This window comes from Siniperca chuatsi, linkage group LG2 (genome assembly GCF_020085105.1).
Source record: "Siniperca chuatsi isolate FFG_IHB_CAS linkage group LG2, ASM2008510v1, whole genome shotgun sequence".
Lineage (NCBI taxonomy): Eukaryota > Metazoa > Chordata > Actinopteri > Centrarchiformes > Sinipercidae > Siniperca > Siniperca chuatsi.
Window position 1 is genome coordinate 29,623,403 of NC_058043.1, and position 22,225 is coordinate 29,645,627.

The 22,225-nt window shown below is 42.4% G+C and overlaps 2 protein-coding genes across 7 annotated transcripts in view; one reads left to right on the forward strand and one right to left on the reverse strand.

Moving 5' to 3' along the window:
- LOC122888504 (integrin alpha-5-like) overlaps positions 1-17,706 on the forward strand; it is a 113,240-nt gene extending 95,534 nt beyond the window's left edge. For 4 of the 6 annotated variants that reach the window (XM_044223037.1, XM_044223053.1, XM_044223064.1 and 1 more), the window contains 6 exons: positions 11,720-11,878; positions 12,036-12,143; positions 14,973-15,086; positions 15,733-15,834; positions 15,949-16,071; positions 16,882-17,706. In XM_044223037.1, the coding sequence (XP_044078972.1) occupies positions 11,720-11,878; positions 12,036-12,143; positions 14,973-15,086; positions 15,733-15,834; positions 15,949-16,071; positions 16,882-16,965 (690 nt within the window). In that variant the 3' untranslated portion in view covers positions 16,966-17,706. Of the gene's footprint in view, positions 1-883; positions 1,860-5,512; positions 11,879-12,035; positions 12,144-14,972; positions 15,087-15,732; positions 15,835-15,948; positions 16,072-16,881 lie in introns of those variants that run through there. The other 2 variants (XM_044223073.1, XM_044223081.1) reach the window with 2 other exon arrangements.
- Positions 12,000-22,225, reverse strand: part of LOC122888591 (small vasohibin binding protein) — a 58,756-nt gene continuing 48,530 nt past the window's right edge. Inside the window, exons 4-5 of the transcript XR_006380734.1 lie at positions 12,368-12,638; positions 12,000-12,140 (exon numbers count right to left, since the gene is read on the reverse strand). The gene's annotated coding sequence lies outside the window, so the exon portion shown is untranslated. The remainder of the gene's footprint in view (positions 12,141-12,367; positions 12,639-22,225) is intronic.

The following is a 22,225-nucleotide window of genomic DNA, read 5'->3' on the forward strand; positions in this document are numbered from 1 at the left end:
TCTGTTGTATAGGTGTCACGCAGGGAAACAGGGAACACAAGGGAATAGGACCCAAATGCAGATTTAGAGGTAGAGCAGATGCAGTTCAGTAACTTATTACAAAGGAAAGGCTTACACGGATAGTCAGGCAGGCAGAGGTCCAAATCGGGAAGGCAGTCCAAGACAAGCAAACAAATCCAACAAGGAGCAGGAAAGCTACAAAATCCATGAAAGGTCAAAAAGGAGCAGACAAAACATCCAAACTGAACATATTGGAAACCACGTGCAATGTACAAATGACAAACTGACACTGAACAAAGGGAAAAACTCAGACTAAATACACTAGGTTGTGGAGACACAGGTGCAACTAATTAGGTCGGGCAAACAATCAAAACTGGAGAGATAAGGAAGCAAAGAAAGGAAGTAAAACAACAAGACACACAAGGAAAGGAGAACACTTCAAAATAAAACAGGAAACAGGACAAAAACCCCAAACTATGACATTGTCAGCCTAGCTACAGTGCTGAAAAGAAACCAGTAGATATTCTTATTTTCCTCTATTAATAATGAGTAATCAGCTGCTCTGGCATTACGGAGGGCTTTCCTATAAGTCCATTCTATAACCCAGACCCAATTGTCTGAGTTGGTGCAACTCCTTCTCTCAATGTAACATCTAGATCTTCTCCAGATATTTCCACAACATTCAAGAATCTTCTTGCACCGTCCAGCACCATATTAATTCTTTCTGACTTCCCCTTTATTTCAGCCGCACACTTAATAACCATGGCAATAAATGCCAGAAATCGTTTCTTGTCCATACTGATGCTCTGATCATCTCCATTTCCTTTCTTCTCCTTTTCCTTTTGCACTGCCACCATTTCACCATTTCTCTCCATACTCTTAGCAGCTTCAGCGTATGACAATCCCTTTTCTGCTCTGATCTTATTCATTTTTACTTCCTTAATTCTTTTTGGACACTGTGCTGATCCCGTATGGTGATTTACTTTGCAGTGCAGTGCTTGCTCTTTCTCCATTTTGCACTTCTCCACATTACAGTTGTCCTTCCCACATCTCCCACATCTTCTGCCTCCTCTACATACTGCAGCAACATGTCCATATTCCTGACAGCAGAAACACCTGAGAGGCGCTCTCTCATATGGCCTCACCCTGTAACACACATAATCTAGATACACTCTTTCCGGCAATTCCCCCTCAAACGTCAAACACACTGAGTTACTCTCCTCCTTCTCCCCTTTTCTGAATCTTGTCAGCCTTCTTGCCTCACACACATCTTTAACCTCCCGAAATGACTCGGCCTCTACTGTCAGTGGCATGCCGCTTACTACTCCCTTCTTTATTTCTGCTCCAAGTGGGAAGCATTTCACACTGCTATAATCTCTAAATGCATGAATCTTCAGGGCTTTTTCTCTCTGACGCTTTGATACACAGTCAATGATAACCATCCCACTTCTTGTTATCCTGACCAATCTTACATCTCCAAGCTTTCCTCCTACAAACTTTCCAACCTCATGTGGATCCTTGAAAATGCCGTCTGTTTGTGTCACCGCTATCATCCCGACAAGATACTTCTCCTCTTTCTTCATTGCCTGACTGGATTCACTTGAACTGCTCTTCTTCCTTTTCTTTTTATTTTCAAATCCTCTCGAGTCCTCGTTTCCAACTTCGCGCTCCGATTCCTCCACTGACTTCATTTCCGCCATTGAGGTCCAGGCTTTGTGTGTGGCAGCCGTTTGCTCTAAACTTTGTTGCAGAGATCTAAGAGGCCTTCGCAGCACTTCTGAAGATCAGGAGACTTCGGTTCTGCTGTATGTTTCTGCTCTGAGCAGATTACACGGCGAAGCCAGGAGGAGAGAGTTCAGGTGGGTGTCTGCTGGTGAGCAGCCACACTGAGAGGGCAATAGCCATGGGTTGTCCGCCGCAGTGAAGGATTCCAGGAGAAAATAGAGATAAATTTGAACAAAGAACAAAGCATCGCTGACCCTTTTATTGACCTGGTGACATCCGGGTCACAGGTCAGACCGGCCAATGCTGTGTTCAATGACTCTCAGGATTGTGGGACAAAAGATAATCACTCAAATGAATTAATTAATCTGTGGAGTCCCAACAAAGGGCTAAACTTGATTAAAAGTTCTGAGAATTCAAATAAAAAATCAGAATAAGGACCAGAAGCGTGATATAGTATAACAAATAGAATTGGCTGTCGTGTTTTCCAGGTTGGGTGTGAAAGACTAAGAACAAGGTGTTATAATTTAGTTTAAGTTTAAGGTTGATTAATAGGCTTGAGTTGAAGATGGCTGCAACTCCACCTCCTCGGTGCCTCGAGAAATGTGAGCATTAATATGACTGGGCAGAGTGGATTCTTTAACATATTCTTCATGACCAAACTAGGTTTCAGTAAGACAAAATAAGTCATTGTGATAATCTGATATTAAATCGTTCACTAGTACAGCTTTAGATGACAGAGATCTGATGTTAAAGAGTTCACATTTAATTATCCTATTTTGTTGTGCTATTTCAGCAGTGGTAATTTTGTTTAGGTTTTTATGTATAACTCCTCTTCTCTTAACTTTTGATTTTATTAATTTAAGTGGTCGGGGGGCAGACACCATCACTAAGTGAGTTTTGGGTGGGTAACTGCTGTGGAAGTTCAGAGAAGCGTTTAGGAATGCAACTCTAAGTCCTGGTCTCAACTCTGGGTTGTCATGGTTTAGGTCCACTAATAAACTCGGCCAGATTTCTACATATGAGAGCTGCTCCATCCAAAGTGGGATGAATGCTGTCTCCCCTAATCAGACCAGATCTTACCCAGAAAGTCTGCCAATTATCTACAAAGCCCACATCCTTTCCTGGACACCACCTCGACAGCCAGTGGTGGAATGAAGACATGCAGCTAAATATGTCATAACTGGTCAGCATGTGCAGCCTTAAGCTAAGTACGTATCTAAAAGAAGATGTTACTTTCTGTGTCTGTAATTGAGCATAGCGTTAGGCAACAAAGTCAAGCTCAGCTCACAATCCCATTTACATCAGCTGACAGCAGTTGATCTCAAAGCCAGCCCACATCAGATGATGGCTCAGCTGATTCCCTTCTTTGCATTCATTGGCAATCTCATACAAGGCGCTTTATTTAAGCTGCTTTAGCCTGCCTACCCTTGCTGCTTCCTCTGCAAGCTGCTTTGCAAGCTACCCCATGAGAACGACCAGACTAACAGTGTATGTGCTTCAGCTTACACTGCTGCTTATCATGTCGATTCCTGTCCATGATGAGGATCTATAGCAGATCGACTGTATTATGGATTCACAGCACCAATGACCTGAAGCAGAGGAAGCCATCTGTGAAGAGAGCACCGCTTCCATCCGCCGGAGCTCTTGTCTGGCAAGTAAACATTCAAACACTACTAGCACTAATGAATGGCCAATGCCCAGGCTCCTGGAAACCTTATTTTGGAACAACATTACAGCTCCAGTCTGAGCTCCACTCTGAGCTTCTCATGAAGACCATTTCGCATTGTTCGAGGAAAATATTCCTATTGAACTCCCACCTGCAGATATTTCCAACTCCTCTGTCCCTAGGAAAGCTGCAGAGAAAAGAAAAAACTGTTCCTGCAACTCCGCTGCAGTCCCAGCTCTGGCCGCAGCAGCCAACTCCGTAGACCTGGAGGATAACGCCATCTCTCAGCCTTGTCCAACATCCAGACATTGCTTGCCAGCATGAACTCCAGAATTCAAGCTCTGGGGTCCGGTTCGGCACTTTCAACAAGCCAGTTTTTTCAGGGCACAGCCGTCCCGTTTTCCTCCTCGACCCATGCTTGCGATGGTGAACGATGACGTTACTCTAGCGAGCATAGATTGCATCACAGTCCCATGGAGATCGCGGGGAAGTGCAGTCCCAGTCTCCACCGGAGTTCCATTCTTTCCTTCTGCTGCTGCAATCTCTCACAATCTAAGAAGCCAAATCCTAGCAGGTAACGACATCTAGTAAAATAAGAAATCAGAAATAAGTGATAGGCACATCGTGGATTGTGGAGATATTTCAGTAATGCTGAAGGATAGTGACTCCCAGCTTTCAAAAACTCTGGCTGAATTTAATGTGGCTTTTGTTGTATTTAGAGATGTCATATGCAAAGTGTATCCATCCCGTAAAAAATGAGCGGACACCTATCTAGCCCTCATTTCCGATTTGGCCATGACCAATGGAGGAACAATATTTTATGAATACCATAGGTCGTTTTCTGCAAAAGCTGCAATGTAAGCTACTTCCAGAGATTTAATCAGAGACTGGACTGGTCAGTAGTTGACCTGGCTCTCATATGTAGGCATTTCACAGGACATCGAGCTCTCACCTGCTCAATTAGTGGCTCCTTCTCTCTCTCTCCCAATCTGTGCCCAAACTCTGTGGCTATAGGCCATCCACCCAAGTCTTTCCCAAGCCCCCAACCTTAAGAGAGACTAAGCTACTGTGGAGACGGGCATCCAAAATCAGTGTGCCAGAGACGAACCCGCCTTATGAGAAAGGAAAAGAAAAAACAGAGCCATTAACCCCGGTTAACGTCCCTGAGCTGGGGAAGGCTCTGAAAAAGCATCCTAACCCTGTTATGTCAATTATTTGATTACAGGACTGGTTCAAGGTGGTTTGTCTTGGTTACCAAAAGTGTAATTTGTATGGAATAACCTATAATCTTCCTTGAAGGAGCCTGAGATAGTTGATGCATACTAGAAAAATTAGATGAAGAAAGGATTCATGATTGGTCCATTTGATTTTGATCCAATTTTTAGAATTTTTCACCTTAGATAGCAACTTGATGCAGGCCTCCCTGCCTCGCAACGGTGCAATCATTTATGCTCTCTGCTGCTTGCTACATGCAATCTGGCTTAGCTAAATCTACATTAAAATGTATGATTCTGCATGGACATACTTCACCTCCTTTTGTGCTACCTTCTCCATAGCTATTTTGCCTGTCAGTATTTCCATCGTATGTGCCTTTATTGTTCACTGTTTTGAATCCCGCAAATGTAGCCATCCTCCATAAAGGGACTTGTTGCAGGTATTCAATTCCATCTGTGCTGTTTGGATCCATCCACCAACAGCCTGCTAGAAAACCCATCTATTCATCTCCTGGCCTTAAGAGAGAGAAACCACAAGGCAATAATACACATCTTCCTTTCATTTTCCCACACATGCAAATTGATCACATATTTAAGGGATGGATGCTTTGGTCCTTATACAGATTTATTATTAGAAACAGCCTTCCTCACAGCTTTCTCAGAGGTGGAGTTCCCTACACACACTGAATAGCTGACATAACAATTAACCCTCACTACTTTTCTCTCTCTCTCTCTCTCATATATATATATATATATATATATATATATATATATATATATATATATATATATATATACACACACATATCTGATAATATGATAGGGATAGAAAAGGAATGTCAATTTTAATCTCTGAGACTAATTCTGCTTTTTGCCCTCTGTCTTCTATGACTTGCTACCTGAGAAGCTGACCCAAAGCCAGCAAACAAGAACCTCTCTATGTCATGGAGTAGGGGAAGCCCACCAGAGAGCTACACTGCTCAGTCTCTTCGCATAGGAGAAGCAACAGCTGCAGCATCCGTAACTCCTGTCTCAACGCTCAAGACTATGCCGATGGTCGTCATCCGCCTACGAACATTATCTCCAGCCCAAAGCTCAAGCCATCCTCGATGCTCAAAAAGCAATGAGTGCCCTTTGATTGGTTGGCTCATACAATAATGTTTTGAGAAAACTGCTGGGCTCTTTTATTAACTCACTAGCCCGTTACCTCAACTAGCAATCCATGTAGATTCAAATGGCCTCACTACTAAAGCCTCACTGTCATTTTAGTCTATTTGGCTTTCCTACTAAGTGGTCAACTAGCTCTTCTTGCTGGCACTTCCATGTAAGTGCATCGAAGGCCAGGGGGGTTTGCTTGGTATGGTCGTTTTGGGGGTCTTTGCTGCTGCTCTCCCAGAACAGAGCCATACCACCAAATATATAGTGTACAGTCTCCTCCTTGACGAATGCACCGATATAAGCGTGTCACAGTACCTTGGTGTGGTGGTCCGCTACTTTTTTGAACAGAAGGGAAAGGTGCTCTCCACATTTTTAGGGCTGATTAAGTTGGAGGGTGGGGATGCCAGGTCAATAGCCGTTTTGGCTTTCCTTGAGAAATGTGCCCTCAAAAAAAGAACCTCCTGGGCATTGGCACAGATAAAGCATCTGTGATGACAGGGGTGCACAATAGGGTACACAAAATTCTGAGAGAGGAGAGTGGCCTCAAAAATCTGGTCCTCATCTGCTGTGTTTATCACTCTTTACAGTTAGCAGTGAGCTCTGCCTCTAAGAACACAATCCCACAAAATGTGGGGTATATGATAAGAGAAACTTGCAAGTGGTTCTCTATATCTCCAAAGCTCAAAGAGGCATACAAGGCGGTTGTTGTGGTTAATTTTCTTCTTATTATTCAGCCTTCAATAACTTTAAAGTTCCCCTCCAGACACATTTTAAAGTATGTAAAAATACTCTGCTATGATTCATGTTTTGTTTAACATGGCTTTCCCACATAAAAACTTTTTTAAAAACTCTGAAAAGGGGCTGGAAGCACATCTAATCTTTCTGCCTCATTGAGAAATTCTGGATCTATGAATGCCCCACCACCGCTGCAAGTTAGGTTGATTTGTGCCGGTGAGAGCATGTATGTGGGTGAGAGACATAGATCCATGGTGAGCGAGCGGTGCACATCAAAATGGCTAGAGTTACAGGAAACATCAGAGAGATTCAGGCAGCCATACATGTTTGAACCTCAGTCAGACCCAGATGAGGAGTCTATTGTGCACCAAAATCGGCAACTAGCAGACATATCAGAATGGTAAGCATAGTTAGCATCTCTTATTTATGTTGTTTGTTATCTTGTAACTGGCAGTGGCTGACACAGAGTTAGTGGTTGTGAAACATACAATAATATCTGCTACGATGTTACATCCAAAAACTGCACAGTCTACCATGTTTGCTGTCAAAACTTTCACTAAGCTAACTTAGTGCAAACTCTCGCTCTCTGACAAGTCAGCTCTGTGCTGGAGGTTTCAGGTTTCTTTGCTGGTGGCATTGTGATTGGTTTTTGGATTTGTGACGTCCCAAATCTAGTTTGCCCGGAGTACGTTTGAATCTCAGATTTTAGGGAAGCAGAATGTGAAAACACCTCTCTAGTGACAAACCTTGCATAGATACATGTCAGTAAAGTCAAGGTCTGACATTTTAGGGGACTTAAACATAAGAAAAACACATTTTTGAGTGGAGGGGTACTTTAAATAAATGGTTCCTACAAACCTGATAGTACTTAAACGGTGAGATACAGAAGAACGAAACTCTTAATTTCTTTAGTACATTTATTCTTCGGATTGCAGAAAGTATAATACAAATCTGGAATACAAAGGGTCTAGATTCAGAATGCAGAACAACATTTCTCCCGGCATCAATTTTTAAACCTTTCATACTAAGCTCCTACTGATGGGATGTGATGTTTCTGGTTGGTCAATAATCAAAATGCGGAAGTCACTGATACTCAGTGATACTCTGATTAGTTATGAATTAAAGATGGGATTCTATGCTATTACACTTTTACCCACTTGGAGTCGCAATTACACAAGGAAACTTTCTGATGGGTAAGATTTTTGAACGGATCATGTGCGATTTCAACTGTCTCTAAGCGACACACCTGTCTACCTGAACTTTATCCTAGACTCCTGCGGAACAGGAGGATCCAGACACATAGATACAATTCCTGGCAAAAGGACTTTTACTGTTTCTCCCCCCTGATGAAAAGTGCTAATCAGCAAACTTCCCAGGCTCTAGCCAACAAAATGGCCTTGGCTCCCACCATGTTCGTGTTGCTTTCTGATCATAAATTCAGTGCTTTCTTTGATTAAAATGAAATACATCTGGGAAATACAAATAATATGGTTGCTTTGATCAAAACAAACATATATAGGTTATAAATTGAGTTCATTTAAGGGGTAAATATGCTGGTTTAAACTTGGTTATGACAAATAGTAAAAATAATCCATCTGTCATTAATAATCAATTAAGACACTTCTAAGGTTTAAAAGTAGAGAGTGAATGAAGAGAGAGAGCGACGTTGGTGAGAACAAAGCAGTGAATCAGAAAAATAAAATCATTATTTTCTGATTGTTTTACAGCGCTTACATTGTAAAGCACAAATAACACTGCCACACTTCCACACAAACCTGCAGGAAGGAGCCACATTGTCGGATTTTGTGTGAATGCAGGCTAAGCAATGCTTTCGCCTCTGCTCTGCCTGTGTGTGTGTGTGTGAGCAGCCCCACTCTCGGTCAAAAATACACACAAACCAAGTAAAGAGCAGCTCTTTATACATCTGCAGTCTCGCATAGCCAGACCTATCTGCACACTTTGTTTTAGCACTATGTCAGCACTGGAGATACATCTATGACACCGACAGAGAGCAGGGAGAGACGGAAACACTGATGTAATCTGCTCGCAACGTTTTTACAGAGTCCCGACCTCACATCCTGCACGCTGTTATTGGCTGGGGGCTACACACCACTGCCAAAAGATTGAGGCCCAGAAATGTCCTGAACACAGCAAACTAATAAGAAACTAAAAAAATACGGGCAGAGGGCAGGGTCTCTGCAGACCCCGCCACACACTTCTAGTTAGTGGGTCATAAGTGATGATTTGAGAGGGATTATTTTTGTATGAGTCTATACATTGTTTTTTTTTTTTTTATGAAAATCCTACTTATTCTGCCTTTAATTGTAATATGCATAGAACAGTATATTTTCAAATTTGCACCAACCAGACCAAACCTTGGTGTTACTTCCCGCTAAGTCCCATTTGGTAGTGCCACATTCTCTTCACAAGTAGTGGCAAATCCTCTTCTGTGCATTTTAGTATGTAAGCGCTCATCATTTATTAGTGTAACTTGTGCCCTGTGCATATGTGCCTTACATATAATACTACCATCTACACATCGTGCAAGTGATTCATTAGTGTGGGGTGTTGGCTTTGCCATAGCACGTCACTGTTTAATGTGATATCTATCACTTCCAGTTATTTTCAGAATATAGCATTAACATAATAGTGCCTGAGCCCTCTGTCTTCAAAACTAAAGTGGACAGCCTTCCTTACTCTATACTGACTGTCAGGTGGTACATTTCATGGTCCTCCTCTATAACGTGGTAGGTGGTGTGTGATATTTCGTCAGCTAGGCTGGCAGCCAGGTTCCAAAGCAATCGATAAACAGTTCATAGCCAATTCGTCAAGCATTATTGTATTAGTGTCGACACGTCTACGGTCATCAGCTATCCAATCGGGGGCCGAATGTGAGACAGGAAATTCAGGTGCCAGTGACTTCTCAAGAAGCAACTCTCTTTCACTTTGGCTTGCCACCATCATGCCTGTCTCAGGGACTAGGTTACCCATGTATCTCATTATGATGGCTTTGGTACAGGTGAGGAGAAGAGTACAGCTGCAAACCAGTCAAGATTATTGGGAGCAATATTTGTACCAACATTGCACCCAATGGACCAAACCAACCCTGCAATAGGCTTGCAAAGAATCTCCCTATGCCTTCAGATGGTCCGAAGGCATCCCTAATATCTGCTGCAATGACATTAGTGATGTTGTCAAGGTGTAACAGGCTTCCTCCGTTAGATTCAAAGTTACACATAGACTGCCAGTTTTAGCTAAGATGTAATCCACGGCCATCTTAAGTAAAGCAGTGACTACGCTGCGTGTCTGATAACAACTGGAATCCTTTAACAAACCATCATCATCAACACGGTCTGAGACAATTAACTGTGTTCAGAAGCCTTTGCAGATTACAAAGGGGTGTGCCACATGTTGGCTGTCCATAGAGCATGCTGTGTCTCGAATCCTGGACCAATGGGAGGAGCTGAAATTTCACTTCAGCCTCACCGAGGCAAGAGAGCACTGTTACATGACAGATGTTCTACACTCCATGTACAGTGATCTACAAAACGTCCTGTACCTCACTTTAAAAAAAATCTTCACTGATGTACAGTCTGCTGTCAAGGCTTTTGAGTGGGAGCAGACTGACCCTCTATAGCTGCTTAACGGTCTTATTCTTCTAATCAGCTCAGTCTGCAACAGAGTCATTAACCCGTTGGCTAGAATTGATGTACTCAAAGAGCCCATTGAAGGGCACATTATCACCAAGCCGTACCTTGGCTACCCATTTGAGAACTGAGCCTCTCCCTTGAAAATGAGAGCAATGTGCGGGTGACATGTGTGAGCTACACCATATCCGTGGGAAATGAGCTAAAGGCAAGGCTCCACAATTGGAGATAGTGCAGCATATGTCTCTCTTTAATGTGTGTGTGGTCTAATATATATTCTATATATTAGATATGGCCTGAAGCTGGCCGTGGATGCATGCTATGAGCATAAGCTGCCAGACAAAGTGCTGGATCTCTGGATTAGGGTGTTCCTATAGCTTGTAAATATGTAACTAGTTTGTTTGATCTTGTAAATATTTAAATAGTTCCTTCTCCCTCCCTTTGTAGATTTTTTTTTTTTTACTTTTTTACTTCAAATATATGATGTCCCTGTAGTGAGTATGTGATTATTTGGCTAGAGATTTCTCTACCTACTTTTATATATGGCTTTAGGTGATCTCCCTCGCTGCAACCGACACAACCACTAAGCATTGTTCAAATTAATGTTGGATGACGTCACAAATATGCAAATGAGTGTATGACGTCATTTGGTGACTTTTAGCAACTTTTGGAGCTAGTGCTAGCTACTTTCATTGGAAAATAGTTGGCAACACTGGCGGAAGCTTCAGTGGAGGTTTAAGTTAAATGCTTCATGTACATCATGATTTATTCGTTAAGTCTGTTTCCATTGCACTTTGATGCATTTTGCTTTTATCGATACACCAACTTTTCTACTTAAACCAAGTGTAAAAACCTTTTTGCGATATTTTGAGATTTTTTCGAATTTCCACTACAGTTTTCTTATGTGCAAATTGGCAATGCACATAAAAACAGGTGGATGTAAACCCACCTGTTGTTGTTCTCTAGCTAACAGAAGCTAACTGACTAAATTTGGTAGCAGTTGTGGAGCTCACTTACTTAAGAAGCAGGGGGCGGTGACAACACCATAGTCATGAAAAGGGACATTAAGAAAAAATAGCATGAAATAAAAGTGTCTTTGGGGAAAATTCCATTATATAAGAAACATTTCTAATATGAAATACAAATGAACCCCTATAAAACCCTGTATAAAATAATTTAATAATATGAAATTATTTCAGAAATTATTGGTTCATTTATATATTTTTCAGACTTTATTCATATGACTATACATTTTATAATTACTTATTTATTCATTTAATATTAAACACTTCATTGGTTTATTATAAATATGTTTATATGTTGCAGTTATTTTCATAAGTCATGGGAGGGTCCAAAAAAATAAGGATCTTGCTTTTTTATAAAATAAATTGAGATTCAGCCTCTTTCCCCACCACAATCATTTTCGTACAGTCTCTAAGGCAAACACAAATCCATTATATTGTATGAAAAAGGATTTATCTTTATATACCCTGCATCAGATGTGCAATGTGTCTGTCCTTAAGCAGATGTTTGCAGAAAAAAGCATCTAAGTTCAAACTATCTCTCTCTTACAGTTGGTGAATAATGGTCCCAGTGTGGTCAGTCAGTCGACATTAGAGGTGCGATGTCCTCTGAGGGCTCACAACCACGAGCTGCTCTACCCTGTGGAGGTGGCCATTGAGGGGCCACTCAGCTGCTCCTCCAAACACACCTTCAATGCACTGAAAGTCAAGGTGAGGACACAAACTTAAACACACACACACACACACACACACACACACACACAAACAGCTTGGTTGGCATAGTAAGGTCATTACCCTTGGCCTATTATTGGCCTTGAACATTTGATTGTGTTTGTTATTGACTCTGTCAATGTCTTTATGTATGCAGCTACAGCCTCCAGCAGCAGAGGGTCCCACATCATTGAAATCCAGCACTGAGCACCACATTTGGAGGAGGGAGGTGCATAGAGATCTTCTGGCTGAACAAGGAAACCTGGTGAGACAACATAGAAAGAATAGGAAATCCAGTTGTAAAGAATAAAAGAGAATATGTTTTCTGCCAAGCAGTTTTAATACTGGTCCTTGTGTATCCATGGACACAGTTCATTTACATATATTTCTATTGACTGCATTAAAGAGTACTCCACCGATTTAGCATTGCACTGCTGTTACATTCATACACTTGTGATGGAGAGTTAAAAAAAAATATCCAGAACTGACATATCCTCCTGATGTTGTGGAGGATGAATCTGCACAAGCAGGTTGTCGCAGTGATGTGGGCAGCTAAGGACAGTTGATCATCCAGTGTCACACCCAGGTTCCTTGGAGTCAGAGACACCTCAGAGTTCTCAATGGTAATGGGGAGGTCATGGATGGGAGATGCCTTCCCTGGAAGGAAGAGCAGCTCAGTCTTGTCGATGTTGAGCTTCAGGTGGTGAGCAGACATCCACTATGAGATATCATCCAGGTATGCAGAGATTCATGCTGCCACCTGGGTTTCAGATCAGGGACAAGACAGAATTAGTTGAGTATCATCTGCATAGCTGTGGTTGGAAGAGCCATGTGAGTGAATAACAGAGCCAAGTGACTTGGTGTAAAGAGAGAAGAGGAGGGGACCCAGAACAGAACCGTGTGGGACCCCAGTATTGAGGCTACAAGGTTCAGACACACATTCTCTCCAAGTTACCCTCTTAAGTGCAGTCTTTGAGGTAGGATTTGAATCAGACTTCACACAGCTCCATCTGTAGCCACTAAATGCTTTATACAACTTATTTCACATTTTTTTCACACATTTTGATGTGTAAAATCTGAGGGTTCACCTCAATTCAGGTCAAGTTCATATTTGTGTGTCCAGATATGGTTTTTTCACTTGATAAGCAGACCTAGCCAATTTAAACAAGTGTAAACTGACAACAATGGTACAATGGTTCCTCATCAGGATAGAACAGTTGACTCCCACAGTGTCCCATAAAGACTCCAGGAGGTGTTTTTCGCCTTCTCTTTCCTCCTTGACTCAACATGTAGAGGGAATCATGGTGACGCGAGTCTGTAGAGTTGTTCACTCCAAACACACCACAACAGAGGCTCTTTAATAAAGTGTTCCCAACTTGGTTTCTTATGGGAGTGTATTTGTATTGGTCGGTGTAGTCCCTCATTCATCCAGGAGTGTTCTATGGTAGAAAAGGTTTCAGTCGTAGTCATCTGGACACTGTTTTCAGAATTAAGACGTTTCGGCTCCCATCCGGAAGTCATTCTCAATTGTGAAAAATGGAATTTATAATTGAGAATGACTTCCGGATGGGAGCCGAAACGTCTTGATTCTGAAAACAGTGTCCAGATGACACACCAATGAAAATATCGTAGAAAAGGTTTCTGTTGTAGTGTCTTTTTACTGCAGTGCACTGTGCCTTTTTTCAGTCTCCTGTGTGGGCTTTGCACATTCATGTAGTACACTTTAACTAAAATAGTCCAATCGAATTGTAGGAAGAGGTAGCTCTGGCCTCTGAATTTGAAAAAGATTTAAATTATAATGAGATTATTAACAGAGGAAATGGAAATAGATATAATGGTCAACATCTCCTGCTGCTTGCTGTAATTGTTTGTGAGATGAAGTTAATTAGGTTTCGTGATTTACTGGGTTGTTTTTGTGCTGTCTGTATCACTTACTGTAATGTTTGCCAGCTAATCTCTTAACCATCTGTAAATTGGAGAATCCAACCACATGTTGAAAATATTTCCAAACATTCATGTTTCACTGTTTGAAAGTTCAGAATCAGAATCAGAAATACTTTATTGATACCCGAGGGGAAACTCTTTTGCTACAGCGTTCAGCGTTTTAAGTAGTATGAATGAAGTGAAAAGAAATAGCAGAACAAGCTAATGATATCAACCACAGCTGAAGAAACAACAAAATGAGCGCCACCTACAGAAAGTCAAACACCATTAACAGAAAATCCTATGAATAGATGTCAAAGTGAAGCCCAGAGTGATTTCTGGAAGGTGTGGTGCACAAAACACCATATGAATTAGTGTATATTGATGGTCGAGAATGCATTCAGATCCAGCAACACTGCAATATAAAAACACTCCATTACAAGTAAAAGTCATGCATTGAAAATGTCAGCAAAATGTACTTAAAGTATCAAAAGTAAAATTAGACTACTCACAATTTTGGTTGAAGGCACAAGATACCACTACACCACTTCTGTGTGAATGTGTGTGAATGATTAGTTACTTTGATGAGCAGTTCTGCCATCAGTGTATGAATGTGTGTGAATGGGGTGAATGAGATATGTAGTTGAAGCGCTTTGAGTAGTCAGAAAGACTAGAAAGGCGCTCTATACGTACAGTCCATTTACCATTTATACATTCTGCGGTGGACAAACTATGTAATGGTGACACTGTTCAAAGTACCTCAAACCTAGTTTGGCATTTCTGCACTGCGATTTCTTGTAACTTATGTGCCGAGATATACACCAATAACAAATATATCTGCAGTATGCTAACAGCCAATTTATTTGATTTGATAAGATTCGATATAAGATTAATTTTAATAATGAAGATGCAGTATGGATTTATCTTAAATTGGATAGACCTGTAAAGTGCTTTCAAATAGATATTGTGCAGGCAGTGAATTGTCTACTATTCTTTAAAATGTATGGGAATAATTCTTTCATATTTTAGGATTCCTACAGAAGAAGCTGCAACAAATCATTTTGGTGTGAGACTTCTAGGCCAATATCAGCCAATCCAATCATTAATGAAAAGAAATAGTGCTGAATGCATTAGCATTAGCTGTGTGATTGACACTGGCTCTGTCCCTCAGACATGCTCTACAGTGGAGTGCTGGCAGCTGCAGTGTAATGTTGGGCTGCTGGAGAGAGGAGCCAGCATTATCCTGACTGTACGCTCCAGACTCTGGGCTGAAACCTTCATCGAGGTGAGACTACAGGACACACTGCTCTGCATTGTCGGTCATATGTAATCTGTTAGTACAGGAAACTCAAATCAAGAGGAAAACAGACTGCATGAGAAAACCAACATAAAGTCAGACAATCTGTGTTCTTATACTGCCGTCTGTTGGGGACCAACAACAATTACAGATGTGTGTTCCAACGCCATAACACATGCTAATTTCATACAGTATATACTATTCATCAACTATTTTTTTTCTCCACCTGTGGGCAGCTCCTCAATTTTCTTTGTGCATGGCATTGTGAAACAACAGTGCCCATCAACAAATCACACGTCGATCAACTGATAAATTCTAGTCTTTTGTCTAGTCATACCCCTGTGTTTGGCTAGGTATCAGTCTGAACTGACTTGAATGGCAGATTTTGATACGATTCCACACAGTACATTAGTAGTAGTAGCATTAATAGTTGCAACAGTAATAGCATTCTGGGTTTCAGTACAGTGTTTTATTGTCTCAGTGTCTGATTTCCATTTTATGTGATTCAAAATTTGATAAGGGTAAACTCATAAAATACTGGAAAGTGCCACGTTATCAGGTATTGGCTGCTTTCATGTCAGTCCAGCCCTTATTAAAATGTTTGTTTTTCCAACTGTATTTTGCTTGTTCACAGAGGGCTTATAAGCAGTATATTCTGGAGTGCTCTGCTCAGTACAAGGTGGGCAGGATGCCGTATTCTATTCTTCCCAAATTCAAGCCATCGGGATCCAAAAAGGTAACTTCATCAGATTTTGTCTTGGATTTTCAGCTTATTTACATGCGAATGTCAGTGAAAGGTGGTACAAATCTGCGGAGGTTCATCTGAAGGCTGTGATTTCCTGTTGTTCAGGTGGTGATGGCTGTGATGTGGAACAAGCCGGACAGTCTGTTCTCTGTTCCACTGTGGATCATCGTCCTTGCTGTTCTAGCTGGGTTGCTATTACTTTCCCTGCTCATATATCTACTACACAAGGTAACAAGCTGATAAATACAATTACCACAGAAAAAAACAGTTTCTGACTGGCTGGCATGTGCTAAAATTGAATATCAGGACACCTTAGGTACAATTTAATTGGGGGTTAGTTGGTGTTACTACAGGGAACAAATGACACACTTTTTGACAGCTTTGTGGTCTCATTGACCATTCTCTCCACTTCATATCCACACATGTGATCAGTAAAATAATTAGGCTTAGATGGATTACTGAAATGACCTACCTGGCACAGAGCCTCTGTTTGAAGGGACTTAACATTTCTTGTTGGAAAGTAGGGCTGCACAATTAATCAAAATATTAAAAACGACCACAGAGACACAAAACCATAAGAGACGCAAAACGTCCACAAACAGCGCTGCCTTTTTAGTTGTGGTTGTGTTGTGTCTCTTTCAGTCTGATGTCTTGCTCCTCTGTAGGAGGGGACCTTTTATATGTCTGTGCCCAGTGTCTCATACTCAGTCCATGCAATTAGGGATGATGTACATATTTAATAATTTCTTGATAAAATATGTTTTAGTTTAAAAATAGTTGCATAAGAAATATGCTCCACTGAAATCAGCTTTTTATATCATAACCCAGCCATGCTCTGATAGGCCAACATCAGGAATTATTTTTTTCTGAAGTAGAATTTTGGCAAAACAGCAAACTGTACAATTTGTACTGTATAAAAGAAACCTCAGTAAGTGTCAAACCCATGAAATAGGGAATATTAATTTCTACAGATACCCCCCCCCCCCTTACAGTCTAGACTTTGATTTGTATGTGATCTTCCTCTCTGTTTCCCTCCAGATGGGCTTCTTTAAAAGGTCAGATCCGTACGGTACGACCATGGAGAAAGCCCAGCTCAAACCCCAGGCGTCCTCTGAAGCTTAGATCCAAGAAGGAGCCTCCCCTGCTGCTGTTCCAAAGAACTGGAATTATTGTCATGTTCCCAAACAAATAAGGAAACTTGCTAATGATAAGCAGGCAACCCATTTATGGAGACACAATACACATATCTGGTCCTGCACTAAAATGCCGAAGCAGGAAAGACTACAAGGGTCATGCAGTTGAATATGCACTGCTGTTTTGGACATGAAGATTCTGCAGAAAGAGCAATGACAAGGATTTGCTCTTTAGAAGCTCATCCCTGTGGAAAAATGTTTTGTTGGAAAATACTCCTCATACTCAGTGTGTTGACCAGGAAAAGATTAGTTCACAGCCCATATTGGTACAGGGGAAAAAATTGCACCTCCAGCAAAAAGCCCTCATACTACAGTATTTCTTCATTCCTAAAAGGTGTATTTTAAGCCATGTTTGCAATCCTAGTGTTTGGTATATTTTGTGAAATTCCTGCTTTTGTATGATTTATACACCATTTATGGCATAGTTTTTTCTATTGGTTGTTAATGTTGTACTGTACTGTCTGCTGAACAATCCTGATGAAACTGCAATGTTTAACTTGAATTATTCCTCTCCCATATTGGGAAGTATTTTGTGTATGTAATGTATTCATTGTGTTATGATCCATTGGTGTTGTGGCCCAGAATAAAGCCTAATTTGTATACTCACCCAAAATGTTACTGATGTGCTAGTCATGAGCAAACAAAATAAAACAGAACCCATTGCTACTGACATGAGATACTGTATGTTGGAAATGGAAAATGCAGTGACCAGTGAAAAATGAATTAGTAACATCATGTAGATTTAGCTTTCTTTCTTTCTTTCAAAAAATCTTTTCACTGACATTAGCATCATAGTCATTATAGTATGAAATGAACATCCCAGCTTTTCTTATCTCAAGTTTGGAGATGACAGATAATGTTTTTGAATTTTAATTTGTTTTCCATATTTATTAATAACAAAAACTTAAATTACTCTATTCAGCCAAATGTTTTAGTGGTCTATTACGTCCTTCTGCAGGTCATATGTTACTGCCACTATACAGAGCCTGTCTTCTGATGCCTTCAAGGCCATCACAAATATTCATATTTTAAAGATGACTGCCAACAGTGGCCTCAGCAAAGTGCTGAACATGACCCAGATGCCAGGATGTGACATTTATAGAACACTGAAGCCACATCTTACGGTTAATGGTGAATTAAATGCAAGGAAATTGCATTGTTTCACTATTATAGTAAATATATTGTCTCTGATATGTACTCCTTTAAAGTTTACTGAAGCAGTAGAACTTGATTGCCAAATCAAAACAGACACCAACAACATTCTGTTACTGTATTCATTTTTAAATATTTTTGACCTAACCCCTTAAATGTCTTATATCTCTCGTATATGCTTAGGCAGCATTAAGTGATTTCTCCTCTTAGTGATCCATGCTGGACTTCCATAAACTCTAGTGTTTTTTAACTGGTATTTTATATATTCTGTAAATGTTCAGAATGCTTTAATACTTTTCACACAAAGATAACTTCTGTATGAAATTACCTTTAAAGAGAACAATTGGGCAGAGCTATGCTGGAAATTATGTGATGTCACCAAACTCTGTACCATTAAGAATGAAAAAGTTGTTTCTTACAGGTGTGTTCAGACAGAATGTGAAGAAAATTTTAAAGACTTGATTTTTAAGATTTTGTGCGATTGAGTATACTGCCAATGAAAAGACACAAATGAGCCCAATTAGATGCTCAGGCAGCACAAACTGAGGCACAAATGGATCTGTTCAAGATGAAAATGGTTCAACTTCTTTTTTTTTAACCAATGACACAAGGTGAAAATTCTCTTTGCTTTCTGTCTGAAAACACTTAAACAGGTGGAACAGGAGAGTGTGAAATGCCCACACAGCCCATAGAAGACAGTGTAACACCGGCTCCTGCTCATCCCCCCCTCTAACTCAGCTGCTGTCGGCCCTCAGACTCTTCTGTGTCCACTGCTCCCCTCCTCCATCTTCCTGGGAGAGTCCTACTCCCCTCAACTGGCTCTCAGGTTAACGGCCCTGTCATGACTGACGACTCCCCCTCCCCGCCTGTAACCTCTGCTGTGTGCCTGACTACTGACCAGGTGAGAGGACATCTGATGAAACTCCACTCAAACAAGGCTGCAGCCATCGGGCGATGGCGTTGGCCCCGGGGTGCTAAAAGCCTGTGCCCCCCAGCTATATGGAGTCCTTCAACATGTCTTCAACCTGAGTCTTCAAAGGGTCCCTGTTCTGTGGAAGACATCTTGCCTCGTTCCTGTGCCGAAGACGCCGCGTACCAGTAGCTCCAAGGACAGGCCGGTGGCACTGACTTCCCACATAATGAAGACCCTGGAGAGACTGGTGCTGGAACAGCTGCGGCCCATGGTCAGACCCCTCCTGGACCCCCTTCAGTTCACCTACCATGTGCGTCTGCAGCACTGTGTGTCGGACAGCGTGGTCAGCAACACTGGGGCCCCTCAGGGGACTGTCCTCTCTCCCTTCCTCTTCACTATCTACACTATAGATTTCAGCTACCACACAGAGTCCTGCCATCTTCAGAAGTTTTCTGATGACTCTGCTGTGGTGAGATGTATCAGTGGTGGTGATGAGACTGAGTACAGGGCTGCGGTGGGTAACTTTGTCTCATGGTGTGAGCAGAACCTCTAAATATGCTGGGATGGAGGGAGCTAGCAGAATTTGTGTGTAGTTACTCTTTAATACCTGGTATGACCAACTTAGTATATCTGTAAAGCTTCAATACTGCATTGGTTGAGACAAATTGACCTACCACTTAAGCAAACAAGGATTGTTGGTCAAAATGAATATCCTGCCACCAGATCAAAATGTCTCACAGGTCAGTTTTTGTTTAACCTTCAGACCAAAGGGGGAGGGGGTCGATAATACTGACTCCTGAGTCGGTTTGAGTGGGTGGGAGGTCATGAATACTGAGCCATGAATCAGTTTGCTTGGCCAGTAGGATATTAATATTGACCAACAATCCATATTTGTGTAACTGGTAGGTCAATTTGGCTCAAGCAATGCAGTATTGCAGCTTTACAGGAATACTGAAGCTAAGCTTAACACCAGGTGTTAATTCTTTCCTTGACAACACTTTAAATCATGGTGCTATGATCATTAGTTATACTTGATAAAACATTCATAAACAAATAATCATAAACATTACCACCACTATGTGACCATGACACATAAGTACCAGTCAAAAGTATGGACACACTTTCTCATTCAGGTGAATTGGAGGGTCTGTCCAAACTTTTGACTGGTACTGTACATTTAACAATGTCCTACAACAGCATGCATTCTTCACGGTCCAATAAAAAGAGGCAAAAATACCCCCCCCAAAAAAACAACAAACGAACAAAAAACAGTTAAAGAACACTCAAATACTGAATTAATTGTTTTTTTATCATTGCATGCTCAAATCTTTACGATACAATATAAAGTCTTTCACAATGTGGATACTATATCTCACTAAATCCTGTGTCATGTGCAACACAAAGTAAAATTATCCCTTTGCTGTGTAGAGTTGTCACAGATACGCCAGGCTCCACCGTCTGCTAATCAAGCACACCTGCTCCCTATCACACTTCTGCTCCCCATCAGCACCCAATCACAGCCAGCACAAAAGGGCCAACACTCACCTCAGCCAATTGTCAGACCACGTTTGATACAAGGGCTCCCCATGCGACTCTGCATAACCCCTAGCTCTCTTTCCAGTGATTCTCCTCTCCAGCGATCTCCTTCTCCCGCGATCTCCTTCCTCTCCAGCGACCTCCACGTCAGCGAGTCTTCCCTCCAACAGACTTCCCCATCGCCATACCTGCACACCTGTCTTTTACAGCTGTAACCTAATAAATACACATATGTCTCCACATTGGTGTCTCCTGCCTGTCTGTCTGTAACAGATGGTCAGACCCACTACCAAAAGGATTATAGCCATGAGCTCCGCAGACCCCTTCCAAGACTGGGTAGAGGGTCTCCGACGATATCTCTCCACCAATCCACCTCCAGCCGCTCTAACCATCACTTCCGTCACTTCCGCAGTCGCTCCTTCACCACCGGTGTATTCCAGCCCTATGGCCAAACTAGCGCCCTTCTTTGGCTCGGCAGAGGACTGCGACGGATTCCTGTTGCTGTGTTCCCTGGTCCTAGAGATTCAATTCAATTTTATTTATATAGCGCCAATTCATAACAGAAGTTATCTCATTGCACTTTTCCTATAGAGCAGGTCTAGACTGTACTCTTTATAAAGAGCCGCACCTGTATCCCGACGAGTGATCCAAGGTGGTCTTCTTAATCTCATTGCTCCATGGACCAGCAATCCACTGGGCAGAATCCATATGGTCACGAAATGGACCCATCACCTAATCTTTTTGCAGTTTCGTAACACACTTCAGGGAAGTGTTCGGCACTCCAGTCGTTGATTCGTCAGCCAGTTCTCAGCCTGCACCTCTACCGGCCAGTCTTCAGCCTACTAACCAGCACCGCTGCCCCGCTGCTCACCCGCTCCACCGCCCTGCTGCTCGCCCACTCCGCCGCCTCCAGTTCCAACTCCACTGCCATCTCCAGTTCCAGCGCCACGGCCGCCTCCAGTTCCAGTGCCATAACTCCCTGCTGGATCGCAGCAGACATCACTCCCTGCTGGATCGCACCAGCTCCTCGTTCCTGGACTCCCTGCCAGATTGCAGCAGATCCTTGTTCCTGGACTCTCTGCCAGACCACAGCAGCTCCTCGTTCCCCGACTCCCTGCCGGTTTGCAGCAGCATCCTGCTCCCGGACTCCCTGCTGGATCGCAGTCGCCTCTTTTCCCGGCTGGATCGCACTCGCACCAATCCCTAGCCTCCGCTGGATCCCAACCACCTCCTCTTCCGGTTGGATCGCAGCACGCTGCGGAACTGTCTGCTGGGTCGCAGCATGCAGCGGAACAGTTGGCTGGATCGCAGCAGCAGCCACACCCTCCTTCTCTGCCAGAGTGGCAGGCTCCGGATTCCTGGACACCACTGGTCCAGCCCGCTCCTCTACCAATCTTCCCATCACCAGCTTCCTGTCCTGCTGCCCCATCGCCGGCTTCTTGTTCTGCTGCACCATCGCCGGCTTCCTGTCCTGCAGCCCCGCCGCCGGCTCCCTGTCCAGCTGTCCCGCTGCCGGTTCCTGATCTGGTTCGCCGGCCTCCAGAGGGGTTCTGCCTTCGCCGCCGGCCTTCAGAGGGTCTCCGCCTTC